This window comes from Phoenix dactylifera, unplaced genomic scaffold (genome assembly GCF_009389715.1).
Source record: "Phoenix dactylifera cultivar Barhee BC4 unplaced genomic scaffold, palm_55x_up_171113_PBpolish2nd_filt_p 000279F, whole genome shotgun sequence".
NCBI classification, from domain to species: Eukaryota; Viridiplantae; Streptophyta; class Magnoliopsida; order Arecales; family Arecaceae; genus Phoenix; species Phoenix dactylifera.
The window spans coordinates 1-22,207 of NW_024067764.1; the positions used below are offsets into that span (position 1 = coordinate 1).

At 41.0% G+C, this 22,207-nt stretch overlaps 1 protein-coding gene across 1 annotated transcript; it reads right to left on the bottom strand.

Annotated features, from left to right (window-relative positions):
- Positions 1-19,576: 19,576 nt before the first annotated feature.
- Positions 19,577-20,785, bottom strand: LOC120105418 (probable histone H2A.3). Its single transcript, XM_039117835.1, has 2 exons — positions 20,741-20,785; positions 19,577-20,595 (listed from the first exon to the last, which is right to left on the bottom strand). The coding sequence occupies exons 1-2, from the start codon at positions 20,783-20,785 to the stop codon at positions 20,230-20,232; spliced, it is 411 nt and encodes a 136-aa protein (XP_038973763.1). The 3' UTR covers positions 19,577-20,229.
- Positions 20,786-22,207: the final 1,422 nt, after the last annotated feature.

The following is a 22,207-nucleotide window of genomic DNA, read 5'->3' on the forward strand; positions in this document are numbered from 1 at the left end:
GGATTGCATGGCTCCAAGCCATTTATCAGAGTCATACCTCTGCATTGCATCCATATATGTGATCGGATCCTCATCGTTTTCATCAAGTTCGATAGGATCCCCATCCCGGACCAAGAAACTGTAGTATCTGTCCGGCTGACGTGGTACTCTACCCGATCGCCTTAATGGTACATCTAATATGGGTTCTGGATCTGATCTAATCAAATCCGACTCAACTGGTTCAGTAGATGGTGTCGGATCTTCTACATGTTGAACTTCTCTAAGCTCAACATTAGAGCTATTTGTTCCTTCACCAAGGAATTCCTTTTCTAAGAAAATTGCTTCTATTGCTTACGAACAACTTTTGTTCTTTCAGCAAAGTAGAAGTAATATCCTTTAGTTTCTTTAGGGTAACCAACAAAGAAACATTTGTCAGACTTGGGTTCAAGTTTGTCTGTCTTCAAACGTTTGACGTACGCCGGACACCCCCAAATCCTAAGGTGAGAGAGCATCGGCTTACGTCCAGTCCACATCTCATGTGGTGTTTTATTTACAGACTTACTTGGAACCTTATTTAGAATATAGCAGGCTGACTCAAGAGCATATCCCCAAAAGGATATGGGCAGATTAGCAAACCCATCATGGATCGAACCATGTCTAACAGAGTTCGATTTCTCCTTTCTGACACACCATTATATTGTGGTGTACCAGGAGGAGTCCATTGAGAGAGAATCCCATTTTCTCCTAGATATGTCAAAAATTTACTGGAGAGGTATTCACCTCCTCGATCTGATCGAAGAGTTTTAATACACTTTCCAGTTTGTTTTTCTACTTCATTACGATATAATTTGAACATTTCAAATGATTCAGATTTATGTCTCATTAAATAGACATAACCATACCTAGAAAGGTCGTCTGTAAACGTAATGAAATATGAATACCCACCTCTAGCATCTGTGCTCATTGGGCCCACATACATCAGAATGTACAAGGGTCAATAAATCACTGGCTCGTTCACCTTTCCGGTAAAAGGTGATTTGGTCATTTTACCAAGAAGACATGATTCACAGGTTGTCAATGATTCACAATCATTAAAATCAAGGATTCCCTCTTTACTTAACCTGTTCATCCTGTTCTTGTTAATATGACCTAGCCTATGATGCCAAAGGTAGACATCCGTGACATTATCTATTCTAGGGCGCTTATTGGATTTATACATTACATGAACAGGCTGTGACAAAATGTAAATGCCATTACTCAGAATTCCATTCATTACAACAACACCATTCCAAATGACATTGCAATAATCCTTTTTTATTGATATTTCATAACCATTTTTGGCCAAAAGGCCTACAGAAATGATATTCAATAGAAAACTTGGACAATAGTGACAATCACTAAGGACATTTACATGAGAGCTGAATTTAAGTTTAAGAATTCCTAAAGCTAGAACTGGAACTGGTCTTCCATCTCCAACATTCAGGAACCTTTCTCCTTCTTCAAATCTCTTACTGACTTGTAGCCCCTGCAACAAATTGCAAATATTAAAAGGACTACCGGTATCCAATACCCAGGTCGAATTATCACAAATAGAAAAATTGCAAGGTGTTATCATATAAGTACCTTGATTGGCAACTGATTGCCCATTTTTCTTAGGCCGGTTCGGATCGAGGGATGCAATGTAAAGAGGACAGTTCCTCTTCCAATGTCCTTGCTTCTTGCAGAAGAAGCACTCCGCCTTTCTCTGATCAGCCTTTTTATTCTTTTTCTGACTAGGCTGAGCATGGTGCACCTGTTTCTTTTGGATTTTATTTTTCTTTTTTCCTTTCTTAAAGGAGCGACCCTTGGATGAACCTCCCACTAAGTTCACCGTCTTCTTAAGAAGTTGGTGATCATTCTCAAACGTTTGTAGTAACCCCAACAATTGGTGATAATTCACTACAGGTTTCGTCATACGAAAATGAGTGAGAAAAGGACGGTATGATCCAGGCAATGAGTTTAGTATGGCATCCTTCCCCAATTGATCATGAAGGGGAAAGCCAAGAGAGCTTAGACGCTCGATCAACTCAATCATGTACAGTACATGATCAGTTATCGAGGTCCCATCTTTCATTCGGGCGCTGAAGATGGCACAACTAGTTTTGTGCCTCTCAACGTCATCAGGAACGCCGAATGATTCATTCAACACTTGAATGATATCTTCCGGCTGCGTATTCTCAAAACGCCTACTAAACTCATCACTCATTGCTGCCAACATGATGCATCGAACAGTGATTCGGTCACTGAGCCACTTCTGATAAGTGTCTCTGGCCGATCTTGATGCATTAGCAGCGGGCTGCTCAGGTGCTTGATCCGTTATCACATAAAGGATCCTCTCATGCTCTAGCACTATTTTCAGTTTCCTATGCCAATTATTGAAATTTGGACCAGTCAACTTGTCATTGTCCAACAATGAGCGAAGTGACAAATTAGTGGCCATTTCTGCATAAAAAGAAAATTTGGCTATTAGTATATGAATTGACTAAACTCAATAGACTTGGACTTTAGTCTAAAGGTATTCCCACTATTTTATACAAATTGGTAGCCTCTACCTCTAATTCGAAAAATTACTCCTAATTCTTTAGTGGGCACTAGAACCCAATAGATCACATATAGGCCCGAGTGTGGCTCGGCCAACCCATATGCACCTATTGGTAGGTTCTTAACCAATTGCTTCACCAAGCAACTTCTAGTGATGATTTTGCCCTAGGTTTTCCGGCAGGCGTGTGGCGCCTCCACCGAATACCCTAGTCAGGTCCAACCATTAAATGATAGGGTTAAGTCTAATCAACTAATAGACGACCAAGCCCGAGTGTGGCTCGGCTCACCTGATCGCCTATTGAAGGTATACTTAACTCATCATATATTGAATGACAATTCCAATGCTTGATAAGTACCAGGCGTGTCGCGCCTCCAATAATTATCAAAACATTGGACCCATTATCACCCAACTTAATGGGAGGCTATGACCTAGTTATCTCCATAACCATTTCATTTTAAGGACCTAATAATTTTAGAGGATTTCATAATTAGGATAGATGAGAAGATCTGGTTAGTCTAATTTCTCCCACTGACTTTACCAAATCAGATTAGACTCAAACCGGTTAAGGAGACACCTAAATCAGTCAAACTGATTTTCCTTATAGGCATGGGCTAACTCGAATTATTAAGTGATCCAATCAAAATGTGATTGACCATGTCGGCCAGGTAAGTGAGATCGGTGGAAGGGATATGCCATTAACTCGGCAAAGACGAATCAGTGCGAGTAGCTCCCAATTAAAAACCACCGGTCAAAACTGCCAAACTTACCTTAGACACCGACTGGTTAATCAATTTCGATTTGATTACTCAAATGACTCGGGCTACACCTCTGAGCCTAAATCAAGTTCCATCTTGGTCTAATCAAAGACATGGACTTGATCCATCTACAACTATTGTAAATTGATCTAGAATTTTCTTGACCTAATCTAGTTACTACTTAATTAGATTTGATCAATTAATTCTATTTCTCCATGTATGATTCTAACCTTAGGTCTAACCCAATCCTAAGAATTTGATTCAAGCTAACCCATATGCCCAAAGAATTATGCAATGTCAATTAATTGAGTTACAATTCTATTTCATAACACTTAATTCTCAATTAAGTTTAGACTTATGAAAGTTTTGATCATTGCATATTTCTTTTTAATTACATATTAATTACAATCTTTCAGTTCTTAAAACATATTTTTAGATCTGAGTTTTTGTAATTAATCACATGTAATCAGATTTAATTCATGTTTAAGTCATTATGTTTTATGTTCATGCATCACATATACATAACAACATGAATTAATACAAACAACATACATCTTATGTATTTTTTTTTTTTTCACTTTTATTTTCAGATCTGATTTGTTCATTAAAATCAGAGATCATATAAATCATAAACTTTATTTAGATCTAATCTAAACAATATTATGATTTTAGATTTATTCATGTTACTAATCCTAACACAAACATGCATCATATGCATCCAAAATTTCAGATCTTCTTAATCATGCATAATCAGCAATTAAATCAATCATAAAAAGCACTTTAGATCTAATCCAAACATGTTAATGATTTCAGATTTAATTGCAAGAATTAAAACATAAAAGTTTAAACATAAACCTGGCTCTGATACCACTGAAAGTGAATCCTAGGTTCTTCGGTGTTAAGCATGCTGATTTTTTTTTTTAAAAAAAAAAAACCATGGCTGAACCTGATCGGGTTGCCTACGTACCCCTTCATAAGGGGGATCAAGCCATACGTAGTTCTTTTTAAGTTTTAAAACGCAGCGAAAAAATCGAATCAAACAATTTAATTCATGCATGCTTACAAGATCAAATCTAGAAATCAGCACCTTAAGAACACATAGGATTATGCCGGAATCGTTTAAACAATTATGCTAAAACTTTTATGCATGATTAACTATCAGATCTGAAACTTAAGAACTCTATTCCGATTAATCTCCGAATATCCATTGAATGGATTCTGGAGATATCTCCGTGAGGAGCCCCAAAAGAGGGTAAAACCTCGGGGAATCAGACCTAGATCTTGACACCATAATAAATGATTAATGTAGGATTAATACCTTTTATGATGGAAGAAACTTGTGGATCTGATCCTCGACTTCGCAGCCACGCACACGAATGGCCTCTACGAGAAGTCCACGCGAAGTTCCTGAAGAGATCCAATCCTGCGGAAGTGCTAGCTTGCGCAGAATTTCTTGAAAGCTGAAATCTTGAATCTTCTAGATATTCACCCTGAAAACCCTATCTAAAATGGAGAAGAAGAGGAAGAGGAGGCGGGTGAGGAAGAAGGCTGCAATGGATGTGTTTTTGGTGCCCATGTTTGACCCCTTTTAATGGCCTCCGAATTTTCATTCAAAATTCGAAATTTATTTTCAGAAAACCTCTTTTAGTTGGCACATGCAAAGGAATAGGAACAACCCAAATCAGATCTCAACCAAATCTGATTTAAATTCAAATTTTAAACACATGTGCAAGAGGGAAGGAATTTGAAATCCATGCGGCAAGGTAAAACACTTCATAATTTCGAAATCACCTCTTGAAATTCGAATTTAATCCATTCAAAAACTCATACGCCACCTTGGCTGATGGTTTGAGTGATTAAAATCATTTAACACATTGCTTAATGTTTGAATTTAAATTCAAATAACAAACAATGTCGCCATGTGTCAAGCAATGGGTCCATGTGCCATGCAATAATTTTGGTTTATTTAAAATTCATGAAATCCAATTCCATGTCACCAATAATTGCCACATCATCTGAGCCTAATCCTCTTGGGTTGCACCTAATCAAATTTGGTCAAACCCAAATTAAAACAAAGCAATTTGGTTGAACCCAATCTAATCAGGTCAGACCCTGATTGAGCTCAAATTGAATCCAATTCAATTTTGGCTCATGCAAACTCAATCAAATTGAATTAATTACTTTGTGTTGGACCTAATCCAATTAGGTCAATCCCCAATTAAGAACAAATTAATTTAAAATTAATTTGATCAGCTTAAGTCCTTTTTGGTTCTAACCTAATCCAATCAGGTCAAAATCCTGATTGAGCCCAAACTTGAATCCAATTCAATTTGGCTCATCCTTAGCACAATTACTCAATCAAATTGAGTTTATTAGTAATTTAATTACTAATTAATCCTTCAACAATTACTTTAATTATTTTATAAGATAATTTGCCAATCAAATTGACCAAATTATCCCTGAATGATTCTTAATCATTCATCAGCTTTCTTGATCAATCAGGAATCTTCTATGCGTGTGACCTCATAGGTTCGAACCTAAGCCGGTAGTATAGGAACAATTTCCTACACTAATTGATGTGACCATCTAGCAATGGTACCCAACATCCGGATAGGCCGAATATATGCGAAGCAAATATTCTGGAACCCTGAACTATGGTTACTGTATAATTCAATCCCTTTGACTCCTAATGCCAGGATGACTTAGAGCTCACTGTCAACCCTATAATTAGTACATCCATTATGTGATTAACTTTAGATATCCCGTGACTTCTCACTGGGATTACCCTGGCCAAGGTTTTGCTAAATTAATCACAAGACATTATCTCCTGTTTTCAGGAGGGGTCAATTCCATCTTGACTCACAACTGACTACGCAAGTACTTGACTGCACCCAGTGACCTTCCGTCACTGAATTAGAAATTCAGATAGTTCGGTACCAAAGTACAGTGAGTTGCTTCTAGTCACAGGTTGCGGTCTCAGGTCAGAGGGCCAAACTTATACCCATATCCACTCGGAACATCTCTCGACAGTAGAGCATTCCGGAATTGGTCACGTTCAGTGAAATGTACTCCTACACTTCACCTGTGTGGCATACCAGTGTCTCCACACTCCTTGGTTAAGAGGACAACCAACGTATATGTCACATAACGACCTAATCTCGATAATGCTGTCGTCCTAGTAACAACATATCATTTGGTCGCGAACAAGTTTAAGGACTCAAAGATAAATCCTCCTTTATCATAACATAAGTCCTAAGGACTTCATCATATAAGAGTTCATTTGAAGATGAAATGATGAATAATGCCAAATAACACTTTATTAATTTGTCAATTCATTTACAAAATTCAATCATCAATATGCTGACGATTGACATTTAGGATACAAATCCCAACAAAAAGGGGGCCCGAGAGCTCATCTAGGGCACTGTTTGCCCTTTGTCTCCTTCCGAAAAGCTTGGTCCCCACTCTCCAATCTCCACTAAACTCTTCCAAACAGTAGATTTGCTAAAGATCTTGGAGAAATGGGACCCAAACGAGCCGTAGCCAAGAGATCCGGAAGAGTGAGCCGAGTCCAACAAGAGGAAAGGCGCCCTACCGAGCCTTCTCCCGTGTCTCCACGACGTGAGGCACGTGCGGAGGTCCCTCCTCCTCCTTCCCCCTCAGTGATCCTTGCAAGATTTGCCGGGAGGCCGGTTACTAGCGTGAGAAGGATCCACTCGGAGTTTTTCAACCAAGAAGGATTTCAGATTTGGGAATGGATCCAAAGACAAGGTTGGGAGTATCTTTGCTCCCTTGATGTGGTAATTTACCCCGGTTTGGTCCAAGAGTTCTACGCCTTCCTCAAGACTGGTATGGGAGGGCTTGTTTCAGATGTTAGAGGGATTCGGATCCGTGTGTCCGAGGAGAGCTTGAGCGAGCTACTACACCTACCCTGCATAGGAGCCACGCCGGAAAAATCAGAAAACAAAATGAGAGCTCTACAGTTAATCATGAAAAATGAGGATTTTGATTTTTCCACAAAGGTAATAGCTAGCTCTCTTTCTGCTGAGATGAGGTTGTTGCTAAATATGATAAATAGGATTTTATTTCCGAAGACCGGGAGATTCGATCTCATCTCAGAGCGAGATCTTGCAATTATGGAATGCATGATTAGGGGGATTCCTCTAAATCTTCCGGCTATGATATTGAGGCAGATGAGAAAGGTGATAAGCAGCAACAGGGTATCATTGCCTTATGGCATGATACTTACATTGATATTTAGACAGCATGGGTTACCTCTCGAGGAGGAGGCATTCAAGAATCTGCATCCCACTGACACGTACACTGCACGGACACTCATACGCATGGGATATGCGAAAGTAAACGGGCAGTGGATTCACACAGGTGCAGGCATACAGGGTGAGGCACCAGAGGGTGAGGCACCAGAGGGAGAGGCACCAGAGGATGAGGATGAGGAGCCTATAGATCATCCTACTGCACCCTCAGAGGCTGGACCGTCGTCATCTGCTCCTCCGACAGATACGGATGACTTCTGGAGCAGGATGACAGAGCTCATGACAGCCCAGGCGAGGACTATTACTGACGGGCTCACGAGCCGGCTGGATGTCATGTCTGCTGATATCAGTGATCTGAGGCAGCAGATTGGAGCACTCAGGAGTGAGAGAGAGACACATGGACCATCTGTGCCACAGGCTGCTGAGTCAGAGATATCGGCACAGAGTCATCCACCTCGACGTGCTCCACGCCAGACTCAGTCTCACCAGGCTCGACCTCCCCTCGCCACTTATGCTAGGCGGATGAGGACTAGATCCCAGCCATTAGATTCTCCCTAGGCTGATTTTAGCATTTATGTTTAGAGCCTAGGCTAAAAATCTAGTTCTCATATGTATCTTGCCCTTTCTCATGTGTATCTTGCTTTTTCCCTGATGTATCTTGTCTTTCTCTTATGTCTTTAAATCTTGATTGAGGAACATTGTACTTATCTTTATTTTGGATATTAATGTATGAAAATGTTCCTAGTTTGATCAATGAAGTCTGAAATTTGCTCTTTATTGCATCTTTTCCCATATATATATGTTTTTGATGATAACAAAAAGGGGCAGAAGAGAAGGAAAGAGTATATAAAAAGAGAAGAGAAGGAAAGAGTATATAAAGAGAGAAGAGAAGGAAAGAGTATATAAAGGGAGAAGAGAAGGAAAGAGTATATAAAGGGAGAAGAGAAGGAAAGAGTATTGAAAGAATATTTCATTTGAGAAGTCAAGAAAGAGTATTGATCTTGGTAGAAGTAAAGATAGTGTTTAGAATATGTAAAGATAGTGTTTAAAGAAAGAGTATTAATTTTGTGAGAAAGAGTGAGTAAAGAAGTTATGAAAAGAAAAGAGAAATAAATGGAGAAACAAATTGAAAATCGCATAAGAAAGCTTATATATCTAAGGGGGAGCAATTTGTAACAATGAAAACCATCAAATCAAAAATTTCTATCACAATTCAGAATTTGGCACATATAAATTCAGAATTTGGCACGCTCCTCTCTCACCCCGATACATAAGCTGAAACTCATATTTTAACTCAAATTTTTGAAGTTTCATTGCTAATGAATTATAAATGAAAGGGGGAGCCATTCAAAAAGTCAAATTGGCAAATTTTGAATGATATAGGGGGAGATTTCACATATATATATGAAAAGCTGAAATTCTGAAATTCAATCCCTTTTATAAACTGATTTTAAAGACAAGTATCAATAGACTTATACTCTTTATTTTGTAATCATCAAAAAGGGGGAGATTGAGGATGATAGTGTTATTTTGATGATTAACAAGCAATTATCTAGAGCATGCTATAAGTTAAAATTGATACTTCATTTATAAGTTCATTACTCTCAGTACATTTGCTTAATTGAAAATATATATATGGTCTTGTTCATTTGGATGGATCTAACTTTGAGAATGCAGCAAAGTGTGAATTGAGTCGACCCATAGGTTGATTGGGTCGACCCCGGCACTTCAAGGAATCATCTGGCACACTCCTGCAAAAACAGCACAAATGAACAGTGAGTTGGGTCGACCCAAGGTAAGCATGAGTCGACCCAACCTCCAAAGAACCTCAAAACGCAAAGGAAGAATGCTCTCTGGATTCACTGAGAGGGTCGACCCACACAGTGGTTGAGTCGACCCAAGCTTGAGTCGACCCAAACTCTGAGAGGGTCGACCCAAAGGGCAAGACAGAAAGACAGACAGAAAACGGTTCTCTGGAATTACTGAGAGGGTCGACCCAAGAAGAAGTTGAGTCGACCCAAGTGAACTTTGAGTCGACCCAAAGAATGGTTGGGTCGACCCATGGGAAGGAAGGCTGAAATTGAGGTTTCTGTGGTTACTGAGAGGGTCGACCCAAGAAATGGTTGAGTCGACCCAAGGCAAAGTTGGGTCGACCCAAGGACAGGTTGAGCCGACCCAAACACGGGCTGAACAGTAACGGCTAGTTCTGCAGATGTACTTTTTGTCCTTCCCAAGGCATGTAACGGCTAGTTTTTCAAATCTGACGAATGGGGCTTGTCCAAGGAAGGTTGAAAACTATTTAAAGGGGCACTATTCATCAGAATAAACAACTTTTGAGTGGGATATCAAAGCATACACAAGAGAACAAAAGAGCCCTAATCTCCTTCATCAAGAGCTTCATTCAAGAATCAAAGAAAGGGATTGAGCACATTCAAAGAGGCATCAAGAGCTCCTGCCCCCATTGAAGAGTGAAGCTTCCTTGACAAAGAAGAGCAAAGCGATTTCAAAGCGATAATTTCTTTCTAACTCTTCCTTATTGTTCATATTGTTTTATATGCTCATTTAGGAGTTTAAATCTTTTATTTTCATTTGCTTAAACTCATTGTAAAGGTTCGTTGGTAAGCCCGCAAAACCAACAAAGGTTTTTGGTAAACCCGGAAAACCAAAGTTGTATAGGTTCGTTGGTGAGCCCGCAAAACCAACAAGGTTTTTGGTGAACCCGGAAAACCATAGTTGTAAAGGTTCGTTGGTGAGCCCGTAAAACCAACAAGGTTTTTGGATTGTGAGCCCGAAAAACAATCCAACTGTAATCCGCGAGATTATAGTAAAATCCCAAGGGTACGCTTGGGGAGTGGACGTAGGTGCTAAGGAGAGCACCGAACCACTATACATTGTTGTGTTTGGATTGTGCTTGTGCTTTCATTCTCTCTTGCTTTATCTTTTATTCTTGCATTAGTTAACTCACACAAATAACTTAAGAAAGCATCCACCTCACTTAATTACGAAAGTTTTAAAAGCACCAAAAGTTTAAAAGAAACCAATTCACCCCCCCCCCCCTCTTGGATTGCCACCTTGGGCAACAAAATGTAAACAATATGAACAATAAATGAAGTTAAGAAGCCTCAAACGCTTTTAGATCGGAGATGGGGAATGGCTTCTTAAACTTCTGGTCTCCTCTTGAAAGAGTGGTCGACTTGAATGCAGGAGGAGGAAGCTTTAATTGCTGGGAAGATGTTGTTGGTAGCAGTAATTGCAGATCTTCCTCTTTTTCGTTGATGAGCACCTTGCAGAGCTTGAATGCTTGATTAGTTGGAGTGGAATGGCTGTTCTCTGCCTTGCTACAGTCCTCTGTGGCTATTTAAGCCAGCCCCCACGGAAACTAGCCGTTAGAGTGCTTTTTCTGCCCGTTCTGCACACTCTGCGCAGCCTGACAATATGTCCGTTGGTGGGTTGGAGTCGACTCGCGCGATCAGGAGTCGACTCGGCTGTAGCGGGAGTCGACTCAAGCTTTTCCGGAGTCGACTCGGCAACTGTTCCAAATTTGAATTAAAGTTGCCTTCACGACTGGGAGTCGACTCGTCTTGACCTGGAGTCGACTCGCCAACTTCTGGAGCTGACTTGGCAATTTCGGAGTCGGCTCATCCACTGAAGTCCGTGGATCCAATTTTGAATTTTGTCCACTCGAGTCGACTCGACTGTCCTGGGAGTCGACTCGAATCTCAGAGCCCGAACTCCCGATCCTCTGTCTTTTGGCTCGTCCAGTCTTGGAGTCGACTCGAATTTCCTCGGAGTCGACTCGGCTCTCAGTTTCCGAAACTTGGTCTTCTGCCTTTTGATGTGAAGCTGTCTTGGAGTCGACTCGAGATGTCTGGGAGTCGACTCGAATCTCAGAGGCAGTAACTTGGTTTTCTGTCTGTCTTGGGGTCGCGGTGTCTTGGAGTCGACTCGCGTATTGCGGGAGTCGACTCGAATCTCAGAGTCCATAAAAATGCTCTCTGACTTTTTCTTTGTGTTCCGCTGAGAGTCGACTCATGCTTTCTTTGGAGTCGACTTGCCAACCATTAGAGTCGACTCGCGTTCCACTGGAGTCGACTCGAATCTCAGACCCGAAAACTGCTCTCTGACTTTTCTGCCTGTGTCTGCTTGGAGTCGACTCTTACTACCCTGGAGTCGACTCGAGCTCGTGCCAGTGAACTTGATACGCTTGGAGTCGACTCGTGAAACTCGGGAGTCGACTCGAGTCTCAGACTTTGGTTCAAACTGACTTCTTAACTTATCCAAAAATTATGAACCAAGTCTAGAGACACTTAGACAGGATTTTCACTGAAACACTCAATTGAATTCATTAGTAATTAAAAGATATACTCAAATGCTTTGAGCTCATCAAAATCAAATAGGGTTATGATCAATCACTCCACAAAAACCTCATCAAGTTTGCAAACTCCTCAAAAGTCTCTATGGTCTCAAACAGGCTTCTCGGCAATGGTGCTCTAAATTTTCTAATTCCCTTCTTGAATTTGGTTATACACAATCCAAAGCTGGCTATAGTCTACAAGAAGGATGACACTAATTTTACAGCTTTGTTGGTATATGTCGATGACATTATTATGGCCAGCAACTGTTTGGATTCCATTTCTATTTTGAAGTAGTTTTTAGATGACAAATTTAAGATTAAGGATCTTGGCTCCCTTAGATTTTTCCTTGGCATAGAGGTTGCTTGCTCATCTAAAGGGATTCACATTTGTCGGAGGAAGTATGCACTCGATATTCTAGCAAATTCTAGTACATTAGGGTCTAAACCTCTCAAAATTCCCATGGATCAAAACTTGATACTCAGCAAAGACACATGCCAGCTTCTCTCTGACCCTACTGTTTATCGGAGGCTTATTGGCAGGTTATTGTATTTGACTATAACTAGGCCAGACATTAGTTATACTATTCAAACACTAAGCCAGTTTATGGATAAGCCTACCATAACACATTTGGCTGCGACACACAAAGTCATCAAGTACCTCAAAACAGCCTCTGGCCAAGGCATTTTGTTTTCTTCTTGATCTACACTGACATTGCGAGCTTATTGTGATTCGGATTGGGCCTCATGTCCTGATTCTAGGCGGTTTGTGACTGGTTACTATGTGTTCTTGGAGAATTCTCTGATTTCTTGGAAGTCCAAGAAACAATCCATTATTTTCCACTCTTCTGCAGAGGCAAAATACAGAGCATGGCTGCTACTTGCTCGGAATTAACATGGTTGCGTTATGTTCTGCATGATCTTCAAGTTCCTCATCCACAAGCAGCCACACTTTCTATGATAATCAGGCTGTACTTCACATTGCAGCCAATCCTGTGTTCCACAAGCGCACAAAACACATTGAATTGGACCGTCATTTGATCTGAGATAAGATTCAAGAAGGCAGCATCCAAACCTCTAATGTTAGCACACAGCAGCAGTTAGCTGACATTTTTACCAAAGCTTTGCCATTTTTACTCCTTAGCTCTCATTTATCCAAGATGGGAATAGTCAATCTCTATTCTCCATCTTGCGGGGCCGGGAAGGGGGGGTTGTTATTGAAGCATACAGTAGAAGATCAGCCTCAAGCTGCAGTCAAAATGAAGCAGAAGTGTCGGAAAGGCTGAATGAAGATGAAGAAGATTTTTTATAGTTAGCCACATTGTTTTTTTTAATTATTTTTTCCTGAGTTGTAATTATTTTTATCTTGCTGTACATATTAGCTGGAGGCTAAGCTATTTTTAGGTTGTTAGTTTGTTACGATTCTTTGCAACTGTATATAAAGTTTGCCTCTGTAAACAGATTCATTCAATGAGAATTCTGTGAATTTTTCCATGGTTTGTGCTCTCTGTTTTTCTTTTCTCTCTTTCCATACATTTTCTTACACGTTGCTGTTCTTCAATCATGTCGTTAATCCCTCGTTGGTGGATCATGTCTGACGTTAATGCATTGCAAAGTTCATATTTCTTTGTAATGGGGATGAAGAAGATTTAAGTTGTTTTTTTCTAGATTAGGTATTCTCTATACAAAAATCAACAGGAAAAGTGAATTCATGAAATCATTGTAAAATGATTTTTACATGTTAATGTCGGTAATGTTTTTTTTACCGACGCTTTTTACAAGCGTCGGCGCACTACAGGAAAGTAGTCCTTTCCCGACGCTTTTCTAGCGACGCTAGGAGAAAGCGTCGGAAAAAAGTTCACTGCCCAAATATTTGCCGACGCTTTGATTAAGCGTCGGGAAATCTTAGGAATAGACGACGCTTATTAGCGTCGTCTTATATTCCGGCCTAAAACGACGCATATAAGCGTCGTCCAAAGTCAAATTCACATCAAAACCAGTGGCCACCCCTCTCCTCCTCATTTTGCATCCCGATCATCAAGCCCTAGCTCCTCTGGCTCCTCCTCCCTCCTCTCCGACGACGAGCGACCGACCGAGCCTTGTCCTCTCCGACGCCGAGCGACGTCCGACGCCAAGCTCCTCTCGTCCTCTCTCCTCTCCGGCGGCAAGCGACCATCCGCATCCTCCTCTCTCGTCTATAATCCAGGCCCTTTCCCCGTCCGCTTCCGCGAGGAGAGGCAGCCAACAGCCACCAACTGCCCGTGTAAGTTATATCTTTTCCCTTTCTCTCTCTCTCTCTCTGCTCGCTTTGTGTCCTCCCTCACCCCTCCTCCGGCGGCGTCGCAGCCGCCCTTCTCCACCTCCACCACTGCCGCCGCCCCACCTCCGTCCTTTCCACCACCCTCAATCGCATCCGGCCGCAACCCCTTCGTCTTCATACCCCAACTCCACCTTCCGCCATCGCCATCTCCATCGCCCAAGAAGCCGCGTTCTTTGCGCGTCTATTAGGTTGTGTTAACACCTAGGGTTTCCACCGATCTTCTCTCTATTTAAGGCCAGGTGTCTCTGAGAAGAAGCCTAAACCCTAACCCTAACTTTAGTTATAGCAATAAGCTCCAAGGTCGGGTTCGGCTTTGGATCGCTTCTTTGCGGATCTTTGATGCAAACGATTTTTTCCGAGAGGAAGAATATATATATAGAAAGATACATATTTAACTTCGCCTCTTACATGGGAAACCCTCAATTTTAATTACAAATATCCTGTTTTCAACCACCCCGCTAATCTAGGAAATCAAAATAAAAATAGGAAAATAAGACAAAAATTACCCATTAAATCAGGGAAAAAAAAGTGGCTTAAGGATCTGATGATAGGGACCGAGCCTGGATTATAATTTGTTTGTTTGCAGTTACATTTCTGGCTGAAAGTTGATGAAAAATGCATTATAGAATAGTTTGCATATGTATATATTTTTATGGACTTGGGTTGTTGGCTTGCGAAGAGAAATCTTGTTTATAGATGGCAGTGGCTATGCATTCTTAGTTGTTGGGGAGGATTTTTTTTTCCCAAGTCATGTGGAACTGTGGATTAACATTGCAAGTCAGATGTTTTATTGGGCACTAGACCACCACTATGGTTAACAGCATCTTTTTTTCTTTTCCAGTCATGTGGCATTGTTGATTAAATTTGCATTTCAGATGTTTGATTCGGCATTAGACTACCATTGTAGTCAACAGCGTTTATGTGGACGAAAGCATCCACATTGATATGCATACATGAGTTCTACTATAGTTACATACAGCTTCTCAGTATAAATGCATTCTCGCATATATAGATGCAAGTACATGTGTTTATCCTCATCTCCTGGATACATCATTAATGCTTTCCAAGATGTGTTTCTTTTTCCTTGTAATGTGAAATAGTGTTTGCACTGTTTATGGTATATTCGTTTTACATGTTTCAAGATTTGTATAGTGACCGAAATGAAGCCTTGGGACTTCCATCTTACCTCCTTTCAACAGGCTATGTTTGGAGTGTATCAACATAGGACAGCTGAATATGTTTCATTGGTCTGAGGGAGTACAGAATCAGTCGTAGGAATCTAAACTACTGTGATTTGGTACTACTTATAAAAATTATTAAAGTGAATGGTAATTTTTCTTTTGAAGAAGTTTCAAGAGCTGTAAGTATGAAGGTGAAGATAGAGAGTGACAATGGATGGCAAGAATTATGCTATTCATTTTTTTCTTTTTCTTTTTTTTTGCAGAAAGACAATGCTGTGATATTTGCAGGGATAGTTGTCTGCTAACATATGGATGGGCAGCACAGGGACATTGAAATATCACAGTTCCACATGTATGTGCATGTTTGTGTATGTTCATCAGTTGATTAGTATAGTAATGCATTAGTCATGCCTTTTATTTTTTACGGTATTTACCAATACTTTTCTGAGAACTTGCATTGATAAGTGTTGAATATGGTCTTATTATAACTTCTGTAGCATGGTTTTATGATGTTGTTGTTGTTGTTTTGTGGACCTATTATTGTCAGTCTTCAATTTTTGACCTTGAATCTTCGAATATGGCATGCTTGTCGATATCTGTTGCAGGCAAGAAGTGCAGCAAGGCGCCCAAGACTCAAAGGCTTGTAACTCCCCTGACTCTCCATGATCTTATAAGACCAAGATCTTATACCTTGCATGCTTACTTGATGATCTGGCTTTCTTCTATCGTGGCACCGGTAGACCATGATTAATTGATGAACTTTTCAAATAATGGAACAACCAAATGATATTTAGAAAATATCGTGGCACCGGTAGCTGATGCATCCTTTAGATCAAGAAAGTTTGTTGTCTTATATCATGTTCCTTAGTAAACATTCAGATCACATGATATTGGGTTTCTTTCAAATCACAGTAATAAGATTCTTTACCTTTTTAATATTGATTTGTGACACATGCTCTTTTCCTTGACATTGATAGTGGATATTATCATTTCACCAAGATATTATCTTCTTCCCTTTCTTGCTAAATTCATCTCAGTGTGCTTGATTTGGTGACTTATTGCAGCTTGGTCAAAGGACAGCAAACATTCTAAAAGATCTCTTTCTAGTACCTAAACCAGATTCCAAACGCATAATCACTTTTGCTAATCGGAGTGATTCAGATCACATAAGTTTTAGTAATTATGATATAAATATAGTTTATAATCTCATGTAAAGGTAACCTTCATAATATAGTAATTATGACAGGCTACTTAAAATCACTATGGCAGCTGCTATAGTAGGTGTAGCGACCACTTTTTGAGACAATGGGTGGAAGTAGAGAATGTAGTAGAGAATGTAGAACATGTTGTTGTGAAGAACCAGTACTTAAATAGAGGTCCATATATTATCATCAAAGTGTATATCTTGGAAAAACATTTGAAATCTTTTGGACTAGTGGAATGGGAACCCAAGAGAATCTTTTGAATCTTATGTCTTGAGAACTCTATGGAAATTAATAGGCTGCTCACTTTCATCTCGCGTACAACAAGACTTCGTTGTTTCAATTCTTTATGGATCTTCATCCAGGTACGACAGCAGTTAGTAAGTGTTAGATTAAAAACTAGGAGATGTTGAGCAACTAGTTTGATAGTTCAGGTTGATAGTTTGATAGTAAGTGTTAGATTATAAATGTGTTTGATTGATGGTGTTGATGATCCTATTTTTGTTTGTTAGCAGTTTAACATCAAGAGATCCGCAGCTAAAGATGGGAGGATCGGGTAGCAATATGAAATTTAGTATAAATTTATCATTTAACCAAATATTGATTCTTTTTTGTACATACCAGGTAACAATATGCCCCGAGGAAGGCGATTTAGAGATGTGGAGTTCCAGCATTCTCAGGTGGGATCTACTTCTGATCAGTCCCTACAGTCCCAGCAGCCATATGAGCACCAGCAGCACGAGTCAGGATCTCAGCACGAGCCTCCTGCTGATTGCCCGGAGGATGAGCTCCGGATCCAGGGTAATTCGATTTAAAGTTCATATTTTATGTTCTTATTTGTCTTCAACTTTATAAGACATATTTTATTTAATTTTAATAGATGGACAAGGGACAGTGAGGACGAGACGGGGACCCACTCAAGCAAAGGATGTGTGGAAGCTTCCTCCGGGTGAGAAGATCATCATCCGATGCAACGAATTGGGGCAGCCCATCAATAGAGCTGGAAGTCTTCTATCAAGCTTCTTAGGATCGGTTGCACGCAAGGGTCAGCTGTGTCCGCTCAACTATACGAAGTGGAATGACATGCTTCCTTCGTATAAGGTTGAGCTTCTTAAACTTATAGAGGTAATGAATTGAATTTATTCTTTTTAATTCGACACCTTCTGTATGTTAATTTGCTTTGTACCATAATTTTATTTTAGAGGTTTAATATTATTATAACATTCTGTACCTTGTTGTAGGGTAAGTTTGTACTCCCTCCAGAGAGCCATGATTGGGTACTAAAGTCCCTCAATCGCAAATGGAAAGAATATAAAGCAAAATTGAAGACGGACTTCAAGCGCGAGGGTATGACAGAGGAGGAGGTTGCTTGTGTGACTCCTCCTGATGTATACCCTCAGCAGTGGAGGGAGCTTGTTCATTACTGGTTTTCTGAAAGAGGACAGGTCATGTATATTGTTTCAATATCTTCTATTATCTTTATTACTAATATAGATTGCAAATATATACATTGAATCATATTATACTGTGTGCTTTTATTTGGGCAGACATATTCTAATATTGGTAGAGCTGCACGAGCATCTCAAGCAGTTCCTCATACTTCAGGCTCGAAGAGTTATGCGAGACGTAGAAATGAATTCGTAAGTTCTTTTGAAACTATTTGAAACTCTACTAACATATAGCACGTATCATGATATATAGTTTGCCCATATACTTTCCGTATGTGTAGATAGTAGAGCATGGAAGGGAGCCTGGTGAGGTAGAGTTTTATAAGATGACCCACACTCATCGAGATGGCACCTTTGTCCGGGACGAGTCGAGAGATATAGTTGTATGTATTCATTTTTTATTTGATCATAATTATTTTATTAATTTTACTTCTTTTAAATTATTAATGTGACTGTTTATTTTTTTGAGAGAGATATAGGAAAGAGCTACAAATCTCATTTCAGAGCGCGTCGGGGAGTCATCATCATCCGACGCGGCCAGTCGCGTCGAGGCTCAGGTCTATGCAGAATTGATGGGCCCAGAACGTTATGGACGCGTGAGGGGTTATGGTATCGGAGTTACCCCCACTCAGCTGTCTGCAGTGAGCCGATATACCCAAGATGCCAGACAAGGTACTAGCACTGCAGAGGTTTGTAGTTTGAAGACAGAGATGGCACAGATAAAGCAGTCATATGAGACAAGGATAGAGGAGATGAGGCAGAGTCATATGACTGATATGGCGGAGTTGAAGCAAAGCCAAGAGTTGAAGATACAATCTTTGCAGGACCAGCTTGACCATATTTCATCCTTTTTGCAGAGATTTGCTCCTCCGGTACATAACTAAATCTATTTGAATATTTTATGTAATTATAATGTATTCTTGTATGAGCGTGATGACTTTCGTATTTTTAGTTTCTAAAATATTTTTTTTCTTGTAGGTTGATGATACTTCATCTACTCGTAGAGATGATGATGCCGACCCTTGATACATATCTTGCCGAAACTTCCTTTTGTAAAGATGTCAGTCATTATAAACTTCCTTGCTTCTCTAGTATGTTGGTAATCTTTGTTTTAGCAATTCTCTTGTTGATTCACTATAGTTTGTTTTATATTCCAAGTCAGAGAGTTGATAATAGTCGGAGTAAGTTGTAGGTTTCGATATAAAGATTCATATTTAAGTTATTGTTAACTGCTTGTGCTCCTGTAACACAACATTCATCTGAAACCATCTGACTTTGTCCTTGCTTTTCCGAAGTCATCACCATGAAGACAAACCTTTTCAAAAGTGAAATGTCTGTCAGATGTCTGTTGGTATGGTGATAGCATAGACATTTTTCACTCGTATTAATCCCTGCTTGTCCTATCTTGGATATGTTCTATTGCTACTTTCAAGGTCAACATTATTTCAATCATATACTTTTGTTATTGTTGCTTAGCATTTAGCTGTATGATTTGTCTTGTCCTATAGCTATATAGGAGTGTGACTTGTCTTGTCTTGTAGCTGTATAGTAGCTGTATCTTAGCTGTACCTTACTTGTACACAGCCACCCTCATCTATAAAAGAGAGGGCTATGACACTGTTCTGATATAGAGAAATATACAAGCATATGCTTTTCTTCCTTGTTTCTCTATCCTCTTCATCTATCTTTCTAACATGGTATCAGAGCCTCACCTTCTCTAGCTCTACGAGAGCCTCTTTCCCTCTCCCCTCTTCTCCAGTCTTCTTCTCCCATCATTCTTCTTTTCGAGCTAATGGCCGGAGGTTAGCTGAGGTTCTTCCATTGTCCCGAGAGTCTCCTTCTCCCATCTCACTTCTCTTCGAGCTAGCGGCCGGCGGCAACGAGAGGTCCTTTCGGCAGCGGCTCTCTCTCGATCTCTTCCAAGAAGCTTGTCTCGGTCTCCGGCGGTGGTGTAGGAGACCGGAGAAGAGGATTGTCCTCTGACCGGAGAAGAGGATTGTCCTCTGTTTCTCCGCCGCTGTGACCCACATCCAACCTGCCGTGGATTTCTTCTCCGCTGCTGTCACCCACATCGAGCCTGCCCGCCGGAGCTCGGAGTGGACCTGAGAAGAAGGAGGAGCCCGGCTGTCCGTCCGCTGTCAGGTGCCGGCTTTGGGTTTCTCTTCTCGGCTTTGGGTTTCTCTTCTCCGCCTGTCCCCTCTTCTCCGGCTTTGGGTTCTTTTGTTGTCCCGCGCCGCGTTCCCGGCCAACTCCAGAACCTCGGCGGCGAGGTACTCGAGGACGGTGGCGAGGTACTCGAGGACGGCGGCGAGGTAGACGGGCGCGCCGGTGCCGACGCGCTGGGAGTAGCGGCCTTTCTTGAGGTAACGACCGATCCGGCCGACCGGGAACTGGAGGCCGGCCTTGACCGACCGTGATACCGGCTTCTTCTTTGGGCCTCCGCCCTTCCGGCCGCCTCCGCCCTTCCGGCTTCCTTTCCCTTCTCCGCTGTCAGGTAAAATACCCTATTCTCCGCTTTGGGTTTCTCTTCAACCTCCTCTCCGCCTTGGTTTCCTTCATCTCTGTGGCACAAAAGCAGAGGAGCTCTCTCTGAAGTGCTCTCTTTGAAGTCTGGTGTCAGAAGGGTTTCATTCTGGGCAGAAGTGTGACAAGGTTGAAAGTTGAAAGCGGCGTAAGGGTTTGGTCACCTGTCATCTGGGCAGCTAGCTAAAGCTACAGAGACGTGACAAAAAAAAAAAAAAAAAAAAAAAAAAAAGAAAAAAAAAAAAGAGTAGATTTCATTCATGGCCTTGTCAACTGATGTTACACGCCCTATTGAGGTCATTCTGAATGGGACCAATTATAGCATTTGGTCCCAACAGATGTCTGTTTTTCTTATTGGGCGCAGATTATGGAGATTTGTCACCGGAGACAGGAAGGCTCCTACACAGGGTCTTACAGAGTCTGATGCTGATTTTGAAGAACGACGAGAGGAGTGGGAGAGTACACACTGTAAGATATTATCTTGGTTTATTAATACATCTGCGCCTTCTATTCAAACTCTTCTCCCAAAATTTCGAAATGCCAAGCTTGCATGGGAATTTCTGGCAAATCGTTACAATTGTTCAAGTGACTTGGCTCTTCAGTTCCAGCTGGAGTCTAGGATTCACCAGTTGCGTCAAGCATCTGGTCAATCCATTCTTGATTTCCATTCACAGATCAGCAGTCTCTGGGATCAACTTTCCCAGGCTGATCCTAATTTTACAGATGAGGACTCTGCTAAGAAATTTCAAGAATATAGAGATCGTCGGCAATTTATTCAGCTTATGATGGGCATTCGCGACGAATTTGAGACTACCAGGGCTTCCCTACTTCATCGATCTCCTCGACCGACTGTGGAGGTCGCCCTCACTGAACTCATTTCAGAGGAAACTCGTCAGACTACTCGTCGAGGCATCTCTACTGATATGGTTATGGCCACATCAGCTGGTATTTTACCTACCCCCCTTTTCTCCTCTGCTTCTGTTCCAGTTGCTGCAGCTATCTCTTCAAAGTCAGACAAAGGAAAAACTAGTAAATTTCAGAAACAGTGTTTCTATTGTGGCAAAATAGGCCATAAGATCTCAGAGTGCAGGAAGAAACAAGCTGAGGAGACGAAGACAGCTCAGAAAGCCCAGACGATCTCATCACACCGTTTTGCGGCCGTTGCTTCTACTGATTCGTCTGGTTCTGCATCCTCTTCTTCTATACCCACTTCATCCCTTACTACAGCTGATATTGAGGCAATAGTTCATCAGGTTCTATCTCGCACTGCCCTCTCTACCATCTCAGGTAAACCCTCCTCCTGGTTTATTGACTCCGCCTGCTGCAATCACATGACCTCTGATTCATCCCTAATTTCCTTGAGCACAAACCTAAACTCTGTTCCTGTTATTTACACTGCTAACGGCTCTCATATGGATGTAAGCCACGTAGGTTCTGTCTCTACTCCTATTCTGTCTTTACCTAATACATATCTTGTTCCGAAATTATCTTTCAACTTACTGTCTGTTGGTCAACTTGTGGAACATGGCCTTAAAGTAACTTTTACTGATAGAGGTTGTGATGTGCAGGATCAGAAGACGGGTCAGCTCGTTG